This window comes from Antennarius striatus, chromosome 7 (genome assembly GCF_040054535.1).
Source record: "Antennarius striatus isolate MH-2024 chromosome 7, ASM4005453v1, whole genome shotgun sequence".
Taxonomy (NCBI): Eukaryota; Metazoa; Chordata; class Actinopteri; order Lophiiformes; family Antennariidae; genus Antennarius; species Antennarius striatus.
Window position 1 is genome coordinate 18,887,550 of NC_090782.1, and position 12,915 is coordinate 18,900,464.

The 12,915-nt window shown below is 44.3% G+C and overlaps 1 protein-coding gene across 2 annotated transcripts; it reads left to right on the plus strand.

Annotated features, from left to right (window-relative positions):
• The first annotated feature begins 698 nt into the window (after nucleotides 1–698).
• On the plus strand, nucleotides 699–12,780 carry arhgap45b (Rho GTPase activating protein 45b). Of its 2 annotated transcripts, none has more exons than XM_068319990.1 (24): nucleotides 699–992; nucleotides 1,886–2,135; nucleotides 2,972–3,154; nucleotides 4,933–5,073; nucleotides 5,534–5,618; nucleotides 6,611–6,683; nucleotides 7,140–7,215; nucleotides 7,558–7,689; nucleotides 7,835–7,896; nucleotides 8,020–8,130; nucleotides 8,228–8,308; nucleotides 8,400–8,567; nucleotides 8,740–8,877; nucleotides 8,963–9,156; nucleotides 9,397–9,518; nucleotides 9,731–9,817; nucleotides 9,930–10,031; nucleotides 10,148–10,311; nucleotides 10,409–10,597; nucleotides 10,684–10,821; nucleotides 11,031–11,302; nucleotides 11,393–11,633; nucleotides 11,761–11,866; nucleotides 11,944–12,780. In XM_068319990.1, the coding sequence occupies exons 1-24, from the start codon at nucleotides 714–716 to the stop codon at nucleotides 12,381–12,383; spliced, it is 3,834 nt and encodes a 1,277-aa protein (XP_068176091.1). In that variant the 5' UTR covers nucleotides 699–713; the 3' UTR covers nucleotides 12,384–12,780. The 2 variants fall into 2 exon arrangements, with proteins under 2 accessions (XP_068176091.1, XP_068176092.1); XM_068319991.1 differs by lacking the exon at nucleotides 699–992 and adding an exon at nucleotides 1,026–1,451.
• Nucleotides 12,781–12,915: the final 135 nt, after the last annotated feature.

The window sequence follows — 12,915 nt, forward strand, 5'->3', positions numbered from 1 at the left end:
CTAAATATAAACAGTCAAGCTCTGACGGTATTTTACTGATTGTTGGTGGTCAGAAATGAATAAATTCAGACCGATCTCTGGTTAGTTGAACTTTCTGACTCTTTTGTAGACTCTTACCAACAGAAACAGAAACAGATAGATGAACTCATCACTACTAGGTGTAAATGCAGTAGTTACTTTTACTCTATAAAATTATACATGATGCCGTTTAAGGGATCTCTAAATCAATGAATTCATTCATTTCCATGTTTAAATCCAACCAGTAACCCATTCTCAGAGTTCATATTTCAGGGTAAATATGCGAGTGTCTTAAGTGCCGACGGGGGGCAAAAGGTCACCACGAAAGGCACGGGGGTCACATGTTCGTTGCAAACGCAGGTGTGCGTGGATGAAGTGATTACTGTGGATTTCCGTCAGGTCGCAGTTTGTTTCTGTCCGGAAGGACGCGTTTGATTCCCGAGTGTCGTTTAGATTCATGTGAAAGTTTAAAGTCATTTATTGAGTGTCATCTTGAAGGAAATATTCGTTTCCAAATCTTTTTCTTTTTCTTTTCCTTTTTTTTTTTTTTTTTTTTTAAATAAATCGTGTTTGACCCGTGTGTCCCTCCCCCCCCCCCACTTGAAACAAGCGAACGGACGCGCAGAGCGGATGCCGGTGGCGCACAGGCAGTTTGCGGTGAGCTCTTAGTTCTGTCAGTGAGTCTGCGCGGCTCGATGTGCGACAGCGGCAGGAGGAAGACAGACGCGCAGTTACCGTGGCTGAAGGTTCTCCCGGATGGAACGGAGCACCCGCTGAGCGCCAGTGGCAGAGCGCACAAGTGGCGAGTCGGGGGGTGGGTGGGGGGTTTGTGCGTCAAACTCAAAGAAGTCGGCATGGACGGTAAAGGCACGCTGAAGATGTTCGCCAGGAAGAAACGGGAACTGATCAAGACGCCGTCCATCTCGAAGAAGAGTCGAGCAGGAAGCCCGGGGGCGCAGAGCTGCGTGCAGTCTGTGAGTAGAGCATCACTTCTGGTTTGAGTTTGCGTCTGTCTGCTCTGTGTGTCTGGTGTCAGATGACCTTCATCCGGAGGGGACGGGGCTCCGGACAAGGGGGCGATTGTGCGTCGATACGTGTGCGTAATTCTAGATGTGTTTCTGTAGGTTTTGTGTGAAAGGCACGTGTCCGGGGGGGTGAGAAGGTGACTTGATGTTCAGAGGTGTGTCTGACTCCTCTGGTTCCTGCTTGTGCCGTCGTTTACTTTTCTTGCAAAACATTTTTTAGGTTGTTGTGTGTGTGTGAAACGTTGACTTGTGTGAAGCTAGAATGAGGACAAAGCTTTAGGGGGAAGGATCATGCTGAAACGTGGTGTCAAATGTAGCTTCAACCCTTATTCTACGAGCGAGCGGTTTAAGAAAGCCAAGGAAAGACTGGACATACTGCCCAACAAGAACAACATATGGATCAAGCAGGTATGCGTGGATGAGTGTGACCCAAAACATTAAAGACAAACATGACAGATTGTTTCATGAGGGGACATAAGATGCATTATGTAGGTGTTAAAAAAAAAGTGTGTGCCCTGTTTTATGTGTGCTTTGTTGACAATGGAGAACCATTTCCATCGGTGTAAATATCACCTTTTGTTACACCAAAACTATAATTGACATTTGTCTTTCTACACCCGAGTGTGCTCGCCACACCCGTCAGCAGCTTGGAAGTCAGGAAGCGTTGCACAACGCAACAGAGGATCTTGTGAAAGTCTTCGTGTGTGTTTACCAACAACAGTGCAGCAGGGTTTAAGGCCGCAAAGGCGAAGAGGAGTCCACGTCAAGCCGTTGAGGTCGACTTGCAAAGTGTAAATGTAGTGTTGTCGTCACCTTGACCTTTTCCTGTCCTCCCATCTCAGCTGTCCATCCTCCAGGAGCAGCCACGGAAAGACGCGGCGGACGTCTCCCTCTCCTCTTCGCCTGCATCGTCGTCTTCCACGTCGACCCTGACCCCAACCTCTGCTGGTTTTCACGACCCTTCGTCATCTTGCCCGGGCACCCCCAGCTCCCACCAGAGCAAGCTGGCTGCGATGCAAGGGGTGGGCTGCCCGTCTCCTGTGGCCACCCTGAAAAGGCCGACCGCACTGAGCCGACATGCGAGTGCCGCAGGTGTGTTTCTAGCGTCCGCCATCATTCATGATTGTGTAGAGTTGATACGATACGCTCGTATATACAATATTTTCCCTACTAAAAGGCGCACCTAAAATCCTTTGATTTTCTCAAAAACTGACAGTGTGTCTTATGATCTAGTGCGCTTATATATGAAAAAACATTTAAAATAAGTCATTCATAGAAGGTGCACCTTATAGTCCAGTGCGCCTTATAGTGCGGAAAATCCTGTAATCTTATTCTCACCTGCTGAGAAGCTCACCTGAGCTGAAGGAGCAAAATCTGGAGAAAAATTATTAGAGTGTGAAGAATTATTATGGTGGCATTCCCAGTGTCTTACACAATAAAACATTATTAAATTATTAAAAATTTGAAATACTGTACATGCGTCTGTGCAAGCCTCTTTTTGCTTAGCAGCTGCCAGCGGAGGCTACATAAAGTTAAAGAAAAATCTGCAAACATCTGATGTTTCAAATGCAGTTAAAGGTTTTACAGGCCTGAACTTTAGAGATGTGGATTTTGTTCTATTTGGACAGAATGAAGTTGGGTGTTTCCCTGTGCTTAGCTAAGGATGATATCCAACTTATCGTGTAACTTTGGGCCAAAAGTTGAACATGTCTCTCAAAATATCGAGCTTTATTCCAAAACTTTGACACTGAACAATGTTTGCAGTTTGACTAATCTGTGTCCTGGATTCAAGCAGGGACCATTCTATGAAATCACAAATTGACAGAGACACATAACTGGGATTTTATCCACCATTTTTGCCCAATCTCTGGCATATTTTTGCTGAAACACAATTTTTGGTAAATTATGAATTTGTTCTGTCTCCTCAGGATTCCCCCTCCAGTCATGGGTGTTCACTAGGGGTCAAGGAAAAGGGGCTGTGACCCCAACACCTCCATCTGAGGGTCCAGAAAGCACAGCCATTGAGGTTGAGGACATCCCAGCCCTGCTGAGGGATGTGGCACGCTTCGCTGAGGCTGTAGAGAAACTGAAGGATGTGGTGCTGGCAGAAGGTAAAAACCCACCCAGAAAAACTCCTCCCACTGAAACATGAACCTGACGTATTCTCCTGTCAATTCTGAAGCGTTGCTTCACCAGAAACATCTTTTGTTCTGTTTTGTAGGTGGATTTATGTTTGAAAACTCCCCCTCTGTGCTACAAGTGCATAATTTCAGACAGGAATGCTTGTTTCGACTCTTAGCGTGTGGTCAGTTATGATGATCATCCCCCAGCTGGTGTGTCAGTCGCTCATTGTGTCACTGCTGGGCGTTGTGTGTACTTTTAACATTCATTTTGCAGCCAGAGCAAACTGTTCATTCTCTCCTCTTCCTTTCTGTGTGTTACACACCCGTCTTTTTTGGCCTACATGAAAAAAGTGTGTTTTTTTTTAAATGTTTCGTTTGTACTCTTCTCACACAAGTGCATTGTGGATGGGGATGATGAGGAAAAGGGGGGTGGAGTTAACCTGCTCAAGATAGTTAACACGTGGCTGTGAGTGTCCTATCTCCAGTGAAGGGCTGCGCTTTTTTCTGCGTCAACAGGGTCGACCGGCAGGAAGCCAGCGTCTCGGTTACTCCAATGTCAAACACACACACATACAAACACACTCCCGCACAATGTGGCAGCACTTAAAAGGGCAGAGCACCTGTACTTCTTAGAGTAAATGCCACCACAGTTGATTCAATCTGCTAAACAAACATGACTATCAGGTGTAGCTTGTAATCAATAATATGTTTTTTTCGTTCACATAACCACCATGTTCTCCTCGGGGAGGGGGGGGGGGGGGCTTCCTAAACAGGAAGACATGATGGATAGCCTCTGACAGAACAGCTTCGTCCACACTTCCGCCTCTGATATGCCGGCTGCACGACTGACGTGACGCCTCCTCTTCTTAATCAGCGGCGCCATCAGTCAGAGCGTTGGCATCCTCCTCCCTTCTGCAGCGCTTATTGGCTGATGGGGTTGAGCTTCGTTTCCTTTTAGAAGTGGACAGTGCATTTATCGTTATGAACCACGGAAAGCAAAATCTCACAAAACAATGCCAGAAACCATATCCCCTGCAGCTCAGTGTTCAGCTGCCGCTGCTCTGACGCACATTTTCAGACAGGCCTTAGGAGAACGGATCATGAGCTGCCCTCTGGCCTCCTTCCTGAACCTGCTGTGTTGTGAACAAAAATTGTACAGAGGTGAAAGCATGACAGTCGTTTTGTGAGTGTGTATTATTAGGAAATGGAGTTAGCGGCTGCAAATGTGTCACCAGTGACCTCGAAGCAGACGTGCTGATACTGTTAACCCCGACTCGACCAGACGGACACTCGTGTCCGGTTATCACCGTCCGTCCTGTCTGCACTCAGTCTCCCATCTGCTCATATATATAAGCTCTAAGAGTATGTCCATACTCTTATGTCTATATTGGAGAAGCCATGTAGCTGCATAGCTTGGTCTGAAGAAGCACAACAATTAACTATGTCTTAACAAAATAACAAAATCCACTTTGTAATGGATTATTTATCTGAAAAGAAGCTAAATTCAAAACCAGGTATAAATATGTAGTTTATTTGATTTCAGTATTTTCCGCACTATAAGGCGCGCCTTTAATGAATGGCCTATTTTTTAAAAACTTTTCATATATAAGCGCTCTGGATTATCAGGCGCACTGTCGGTTTTTGAGAAAATCAGACGCTTCTAGGTTTGCCTTCTAGTGCGGAAAATACTGTAATATGTTAAGTTGTGGTCTTATTGGTTGCTCTGGTTACTACCCTCTGCTATTCCAAAAATATCTTCTCTACAGGTAAGGAAAGTCAGCGACCCGTTGCTCACGAGTGTCTGGGAGAAGTTCTCCGAGTGCTCCGTCAGGTCATCAACACCTACCCTCTGCTGAACACCGTGGAGATCCTGACTGCTGCTGGCAAGCTCATATCCAAAGTCAAAGGTCAGTTGATTGTGTAGAAAAACGCAACAGAAACGCTGATGTCAGGATTCTATAATTTTAGGTTATACTTGATTCAGTTTCAAATTATTATACCAACATTTATAACTTTGCTGCGATATTGGTAGAAAAGAAAGAAACTTGGTACCTCTTTCATTACATGTAAAAAATAAATATGAGGCAAACAAAATAGTTTTGTGTTGTTTTTTCATTTTGCTGGTGCAGCAAATAAATCATTGAAAACATGAGTCACAGTTGTAGTCATGTGAATTCTGCTGCCTGAGGTTTGAAATCCGATTGTTGATCAGGTTTTGTTTTTTAACTTTCATTACCACCAAATGCACAGTATAACTGAGGTATCAGTACTTTTCTCATATTGATCACACAGGTTGCTGTACTTTGTGTAAAGTCAGCGTAATCCAAACTACAAATGAGACGTGAACATTCAGTTGTGATTTTTCAGGTTTCCACTATGAGGTTTGTAACGAAGCTGATAAAATGGACTTTGAGAAGGCGATTGAAACCATCGCCGTCGCGTTTAGTGGCAAGTGAGTATCTGATGCTGCCTCACGATGTGTCTCTAGCCTTTTTCTTCCTCTGGTGACCTTATGGGGATTAAAGTTGTTACTTCTGTCTGACGGAAGAATTGGGTAGTGATTGTGTGTTAATGCCTTCAATGTATCCTGTTGTTGGGAACTAGAGAGAGAAGTGCAACGATGGTGACACATTTGCATGAGGCAGAGCTGAAAACAGGAAGTGGGTTTCATGTCGTATGACACGAAGCAAAACTTGAAAATGCTGTTGACTACCTGCCCATAACCCAAAAGGAGTGTGACTGGTTGGAGAGGGACTGTAGAGGAACTGAGACCAAACTGATCAGTGAATATTAGCAACTGTGAAATCATTCAATCCATTTTAATAGAATTTTATTTATTCATATTAAGATTTTTAAATATTTTTTTTATCCTTAAAATGAATAAAAATAAATCCAAAGGTTGTGAAGGTATTTTTTTAATTGTCTTGAGTTATTGAAGTATATTGCATCAGTTTTTTTATCACATGTTAGTCTGAGCCACTTCAGGGTTTAGACATCTGTCCCAGAGCTTTGGAGGAAGTGAGTTGGCAGTTGAGATCTGCCAGACAAGCCTTCTTCCTCATTCTCTTTGTAGCCTCTCTCTGTTCGACTCCTTTTCTGTCATGAGTAAAAAACAACAAGATATGAGGCTACTTTTTCATTTTTTTGGCATGTGTTCACCTAAATCAGTATAAAAAAGAATGAGGGATATGTATGTGCTATGACAAACAATTTGAAGGCCGGAGGTTTAGAAATCCGGCTACTTTTTCGGTTCCTGTCGTACATGTTGCCATTTCTTACAAAAACTTCTTCCTCTCTTTTTTATTTCATTTTAAAGTCAATGCCTCTCTCAGACACTGTTCATACACTTGGATTATTAGTACCACGTTCTGCATATGAAGCATTATATATATTTTTTGCTTTTGTCATTTTTGCATATGTCAAGAATGTGTTGTTTCTCCTCAGTGTGTCTGAACTGCTGATGGGAGAGGTGGACAGTAGCACACTGCTCTCCCTGCTACCCACTGAGAAAAGCAAAGTGAGTAAACACTTATGGAAAAGTTGCCCATTTCATAAAAATATCGGGGCTATCAAACACAGACAGCAACAGTGAAAGATGTAGGATCATCCATGAATTATCCCACGCCTGAAGTGTTTCTGTGTCCTACGTTTGTGCTGTGGACATCCCCGTAGATGAGCCGGGGGTCGAGATGCTACGGGTGTCGCTGCTCTGTGGCTCTTCATGCCCTATTTGACTGTGTACAGTTCAATGATAAAAAATTATAAATATGAGCAACAGCTTCATCTTTTTCTCCGTTTAAACACGACACATGCAGCGTTTATCACCTGAAGATGCTTGACTGCAGACATCTCAGGTTTTCATAGTATATTATCACCCCAAATAAGGTTCCCCTCCCATCTTTACAATGGACGAAGGAACTAATTTCTCAGTTGACAACAAACCTTCATCTGTCTTTGTCGTCTGCTCTGGTAGTCCATGGAGAACCTGTACACGGCGACAGGTCAGGGAGGAGACGGAGGAGCGTTCAGGAGCGACCTGCAGGACGTGGGTAGGCATCCACCTCACCGTCGACTGCGCTGTCATTCACGTGGATGATACTTACGCTCCTGCATTTTCTATTCCTCCATTCACACTTATTACTCTGTCTTACTCTTTCATCTATTCACATCCACAGACTGACTGACACCTGATCAGTGCACCAACTTGCTACCAGCTGCAGACACAAAACCGATATTGAAAATTCCAGCATTAAAACATAGATTTCTCCATTGAAAGATAAAGGATGATCGGAGTTATCCCTTTAGTCTTCCTCAGCTACGAACATTTTCCATTTAAGAAACAGTGTTGGCTGTGATTTCAACAGTGTCTGTGTTTGCGTGTTGATACACAGGCAGAATTGAGGAAGTGGACGTGATCCTGCAGCGCAGCGAGGGAGGGGTGGAGTCTGCTCTGCTCTATGCCAAAACCATTTCCAGGTACATGAAGGACCTGATGAACTACGTGGAGAAGAGAACTTCACTGGGTACGTGGGGCTTAATCCTTTAGTGGATTAACGTAACGCAATGACTCCACAGTTGGCCTTTTTATGGATAAACAATAAATCATGAATACGTGAACGAGTGTTTTACAGTTGTCCTCTTAATTACTCTTCTCTTTTGTTGTACCAGAGACTGAATTTGCCAAAGGTCTCCAGAGATTATACCAGTCCTGCAAACACAGCATAACACATGTAAACCTCCATTTCTTTCACTTGTTATATTTCTCTCTGGTGGTGCCGAATGTTAAAACAGCTTTTCAACCCAATGTTTGTTGGATATCAAACCTCTTTTTATGATTCTTTTTTTCATTCCAGCCCCACATGCCCCTCTTCTCCATCTACTCCCTGGCTCTGGAGCAAGACCAGGAACAGAGTGTGGGGCTGCAGCAGGCCAACATCACTCTACACAACCAGACCTTCATCCAGGTAAACTTGACTGAAATGTACAGCGTGATGCAAAAACGCTTGAATCAGTCACGCCGCCATTAAAGTTGTCATGATTCGTGTTTGTGCGTCTGTGCAGCCTCTGCTGCAGCGTCGACAAGAGCATGAAAAGAGACGGAAGGAGATCAAGGAACACTGGATTCGAGCCAAGAGAAAACTGGTGTGTTCCCTCACTTCATCATGTGACACAAGTAGTAGTTGACGGTTTAATTTAGCTGCTACTAACAACAAATCATTTATCTTTGTTTAAGATGGAGTGTGAGGCGAACCTGCGAAAAGCAAAACAAGCCTTTATAGGTCGCTGCGAGGAATACGATAAGGCCAAAATGGCAGCCTGCCGAGCCGAGGAAGAAGGAGGAGGATCTACAGCGAAGCATGTGGAGAAAAAGAAGCGGTTGGAGGAAGAGGCTCGCTGCAAGGTTCTTGTTATTTTGTGTTTTTTAATCAGTCTTTTCATTGCTTTTCAGTAACATGTGGTTCATTCGGAACTGAATATACATTCCTCCACATGTCATGATAACATTGCCTACTCATACAGAAGACACAGAATACAATTTGTGAATTGAAAATTAAATTTTGTTTTTTGCACAGGCAGACGAGGCGGAGGCCACTTACCGGACATGTATCGCTGACGCCATCACTCAGCAGCTGGAGCTGGAGCACACAAAGGTCTCGGTGCTGAGGCAGCTGCAGGACATCATCAAACAGAGCGACCAGACCCTCCGCTCAGTGAGAGCATGCACAAACACACACACCAATATGCCTAAGTGTTGGCATGCATGTACTCCTCCCCTGATATTCTACCCCCTACCAGGCGACCATCTCCTACTACCAGCTCATGCACATGCAGACAGTCGCCTTGCCGGTCCACTACCAGACTCTGTGTGAGAGCAGCAAGCTGTATGACCCAGGACAGCAGTATGCCGCTCATGTCCGAGACCTGCAGCTGCCGGAGCAGCCGACGGTTTACTACACTTATGAGAACTACTGTCCCTCCAGTTCATCACAGTAAGAGCTGAAATATTGAAGACAAAGAACACTGAGAAATAATTCAAAGCATCAAGTGCAGGCAATTAGCTTACTAAGACTACTGTAAATGAAATTTAAGAAGGCTGCACTTCTTCAAATCTGCACTTCAAAAAAATATGATATTGAACTCTCAACAAGACAGCTCATATTCATTTTCCAAAATGTTGAACTATTTAGATAAATTTTCCACAAGAAAAAAACTCTTTCCACTTGTTGCAGCTATGGCCACAGACCAAGGAATGACAGTTTCAACACAGAGCAATCGAGCCACGCTGACAGTCCATCCATCAGAGTGGACACAGTGTGTGGGGATAACAGAGACGCTGAGATCCAACGAAAGAGTGAGTGATGCTGAATGTTGCTCTACTTGTCATCGAGTCAAAAAAGAATTTTCTTCAATCCTGTAGCTCCTGTGTTCATTTTATTTCGTATTTATGCCATTCACATTTACAGTGGACATGTTTTAACAGGTTTTCTTAGTGTTAAAGTTATTTAAATGGATATATGGAACAATTTAACCACATAAGCACATTATGCTTTATATCATTCTTAGGGCTGGGCCACAAGTCATGGGGTTCGACAGTGAGTGATGATAGTGTTGGAGGAGAGGGAACCCTAGAGTCTCCTACTGCCAGCTCGAGTGAGTCAAAACTCTTGCAGCATTTGAAAATTAGAATAATTTTATTGTTTTTCCCTCTTCAACGTGAAGGCCTGTAGCATGTCTGAGAGAATATATTTGTGTATAATCTCAGGCGACATCAGTAAAATTGCTCGGACGTCGTCCACTGGAACAATGTCATCCAATGAGGATGCAGACGAAAAAGACGGAAATGTAACCTCCTTTGAAACGCAAAGTAAGTTTATCGTCTGGTGACATGTCTGTATAGTAACATGGACAAAATGCCAATACTGAAGGGGAAAATGCATACATTTGCTATTGTATTTCCTAAATGTCAGTCTTTGTCTTCAGATATCAACGGCATGGATCCTGATGTCGCCGTCTCCGCCCGACCGTTCCGTAATATCGGCCTGTCCAAAGCAGCCCAGACCCACCGGATGAGAAAGCTACGGACTCCAGCTAAATGCCGCGAGTGTGACAGCTATGTGTACTTTCAGGGCGCCGAGTGTGAAGAGGTGAGACCTTCATGCTTGCCACCATCCAGCATGTAGGACAGAAACTCCTACTGTGAGTGTTTGCAGATGAAGTCAGTACCTTATTCTTTGTCCTCAGTGTTTCCTGGCCTGTCACAAGCGCTGTCTGGAGACGCTGGCCATCCAGTGCGGTCACAAGAAGCTGCAGGGACGTCTGCAGCTGTTTGGCAGGGAGTTTTCTCAGGTTGCAAGCTGTGCTAGTGATGGCATCCCCTTCATCGTCACCAAGTGTATCTCAGAGATAGAGAGACGGGCGCTCAAGATGAAGGTAAGACGGGGAATTTTACTGTGTTACAGTCAATTCATGATATCTGAAACACCCGGGAGTGTTAATGATCAACCTCCTCCTTGCAGGGCATCTATAGAGTGAATGGGGTTAAGACTCGGGTGGAGAAGCTGTGTCAGGCTTTCGAGAATGGCAAAGAGCTGGTGGAGCTGTCCCAATGTTCTCCACATGATATCAGCAATGTCCTCAAGCTTTACCTCAGACAGGTACTGGTGATAGCCAGGCTCTTGTTTGATGTGCGAGCATAAAACCTGTTCATACTCAAGTCTATCATGTTACCAGAGAATCATGCCAACTGTGTTGCTCTGAATTAGTTCATCTGTAAACTCATATTAAACAGTTCTTTCCTCCTCTTCTGTTCTCATTTTTGAGACCAGCTTTTACCTGAACTTGGTCTTTTCCTTACTTCCGCCAGCTGCCAGAGCCAATTATTCCATTCCGCTTGTACAACAGTTTGATGGGTTTGGCCAAAGAGAGTTTGCAGAGTGAAACAGAGTCACCTGAGGGAGAGGAGGCTCAGCCAATCAGTGTTAACGCAGTGATGGGTAGGGGGCAAGAACTGGTGGATCTGGGTCCTGACACAGACTCAGAGGTGCTGACCCTGGTGGACAAGCTGAAAGGCCTTCTGAATGACCTGCCTAAGGCTAACATTGCTACGCTGCGCTACATCATTCGCCATCTGCGGAGGTCAGTTTTGAAAAAGTCGGTTCAGACATTGTCATTGTCATCAGTGCTTACATCACTGATGCTTTATCCCTCCGCTGTTCCTCTTCCCAGGATTGCCGAACTAGAAGAAGATAACAAGATGAGTCCCAGTAACTTGGGTATTGTGTTTGGTCCCTCATTGATGCGTCCCCGTCCTACAGGGGCCACAATATCTCTATCCTCTCTGGTTGACTACCCCCACCAGGCACGCATTGTGGAGGCCCTCATAGTATTCTATTCATCCATCTTCCAGTCCAAAGTTCAGTCTCAGACCCGCAAAACCTGTCGCACTGCTTCCACCTCCACTCAGCAGGTAAGACCGCCTCATTTGGAGCTACAATCATGATTTATTGACAACTTTTTCCTCCTGAATTTCATGTTTTATGTGTTGAGATGCACGTTTTCTTTGAAACATTTCCTTCATCTCCTCCTGGGCTCAGAGCAACACTGAAGATGACAAGGAGACCAACTCTGCTGTTGGAGATGAAGATGGAGGCAATGAGGAGCAAAAAAAGTTGGAATCTGATAAGATGGAGGAGGGATGCGGTAAGATAATGCTTTGTCACATGAATTGAATACACATTTGTAATTTCTAATATATGACACTTTTCCACTCCGCTCAGAGAGTTCATTAGGATCACTTGCATCCAGTGAACAGCTCCCAGACACTGACTCAGAGCTGGATGAGAGTGGCCAGAGGACCACAAACTCCAAGTTGGGGAAGGAGGAGAGTGAAGCGAGTATGGACGATGATCAGCTAACCAACAAGGACAATGTGGACCAGTCTGCAGCTCACACCGACACAGAACAAGAGGCCGATCAGGACTATGAGAACCCGGAGGGAGCAACGCCCCCAGCAGTGCCAGACAGCAAGCCTCCAGATGACGAGACGGGGGCAGAGCAGGACCTGAGCAGCTCTCTGGCTGAGCTCAACGTGAACCAATCCAACAATAACTACCCCTGTTCCCCCAAACTGAGACTGTCAGGGCTTCCACTGGTATGCCTGTGTGGAAAGAATTTACCCCTGACCAGAAACAGGGACAGTGAGCCAGAATTTGTCTGATATTATCAGTCATGTATACGATGTCACTTAAGAGTTCAGTAGCAGGGATCTGTGCTCAATAAAATCCAGGGTTGTGTTTCATGAAGTTTTTGATTAGTGCCGTTTTCATGTGTCCTTTGCACGCTTCCTGTTGATGGATTTACTCCTGTCAAGGTTTTGACCCAAATTATACCTCTTTCTGCCAGTTTATATTTTTTAAATGATTTACTTGTTGCTCTTAAAAGCTTATGGTAAGTCACATAGTAATGTGAGCAAAATTTCCAAGCAAGTTAATGTGCCGGTGGTTTTCTTTCAGCAATAAATTTAAAAGATAAAAAGTTTAGCAGTTTCTTATAAATGTTGCTTGTATTCACTTGTTTTAGATGTGTGTTCCATTTTAATAAACATTTTAAAATGATTAAGGTCTTGACTCATCTAATGCTGTTTCATAGATCAAACTGGTAAGTTGAAATGTACAGTAACAATGTTTTCTTCCTATAGCATATCCAGATAATTGTGACAGAACTAATGGAACAGTTTAATACGTACTTTA

Coding starts and splice junctions, on each gene's coding strand:
- arhgap45b (XM_068319990.1), top strand. CDS start 714: ATGTGCGACAGCGGCAGGAGGAAGACAGACGCGCAGTTACCGTGGCTG. Junction 2,136..2,971: donor CCGACATGCGAGTGCCGCAG/GTGTGTTTCTAG, acceptor CTGTCTCCTCAG/GATTCCCCCTCCAGTCATGG. Junction 11,634..11,760: donor CTTCCACCTCCACTCAGCAG/GTAAGACCGCCT, acceptor TCCTGGGCTCAG/AGCAACACTGAAGATGACAA.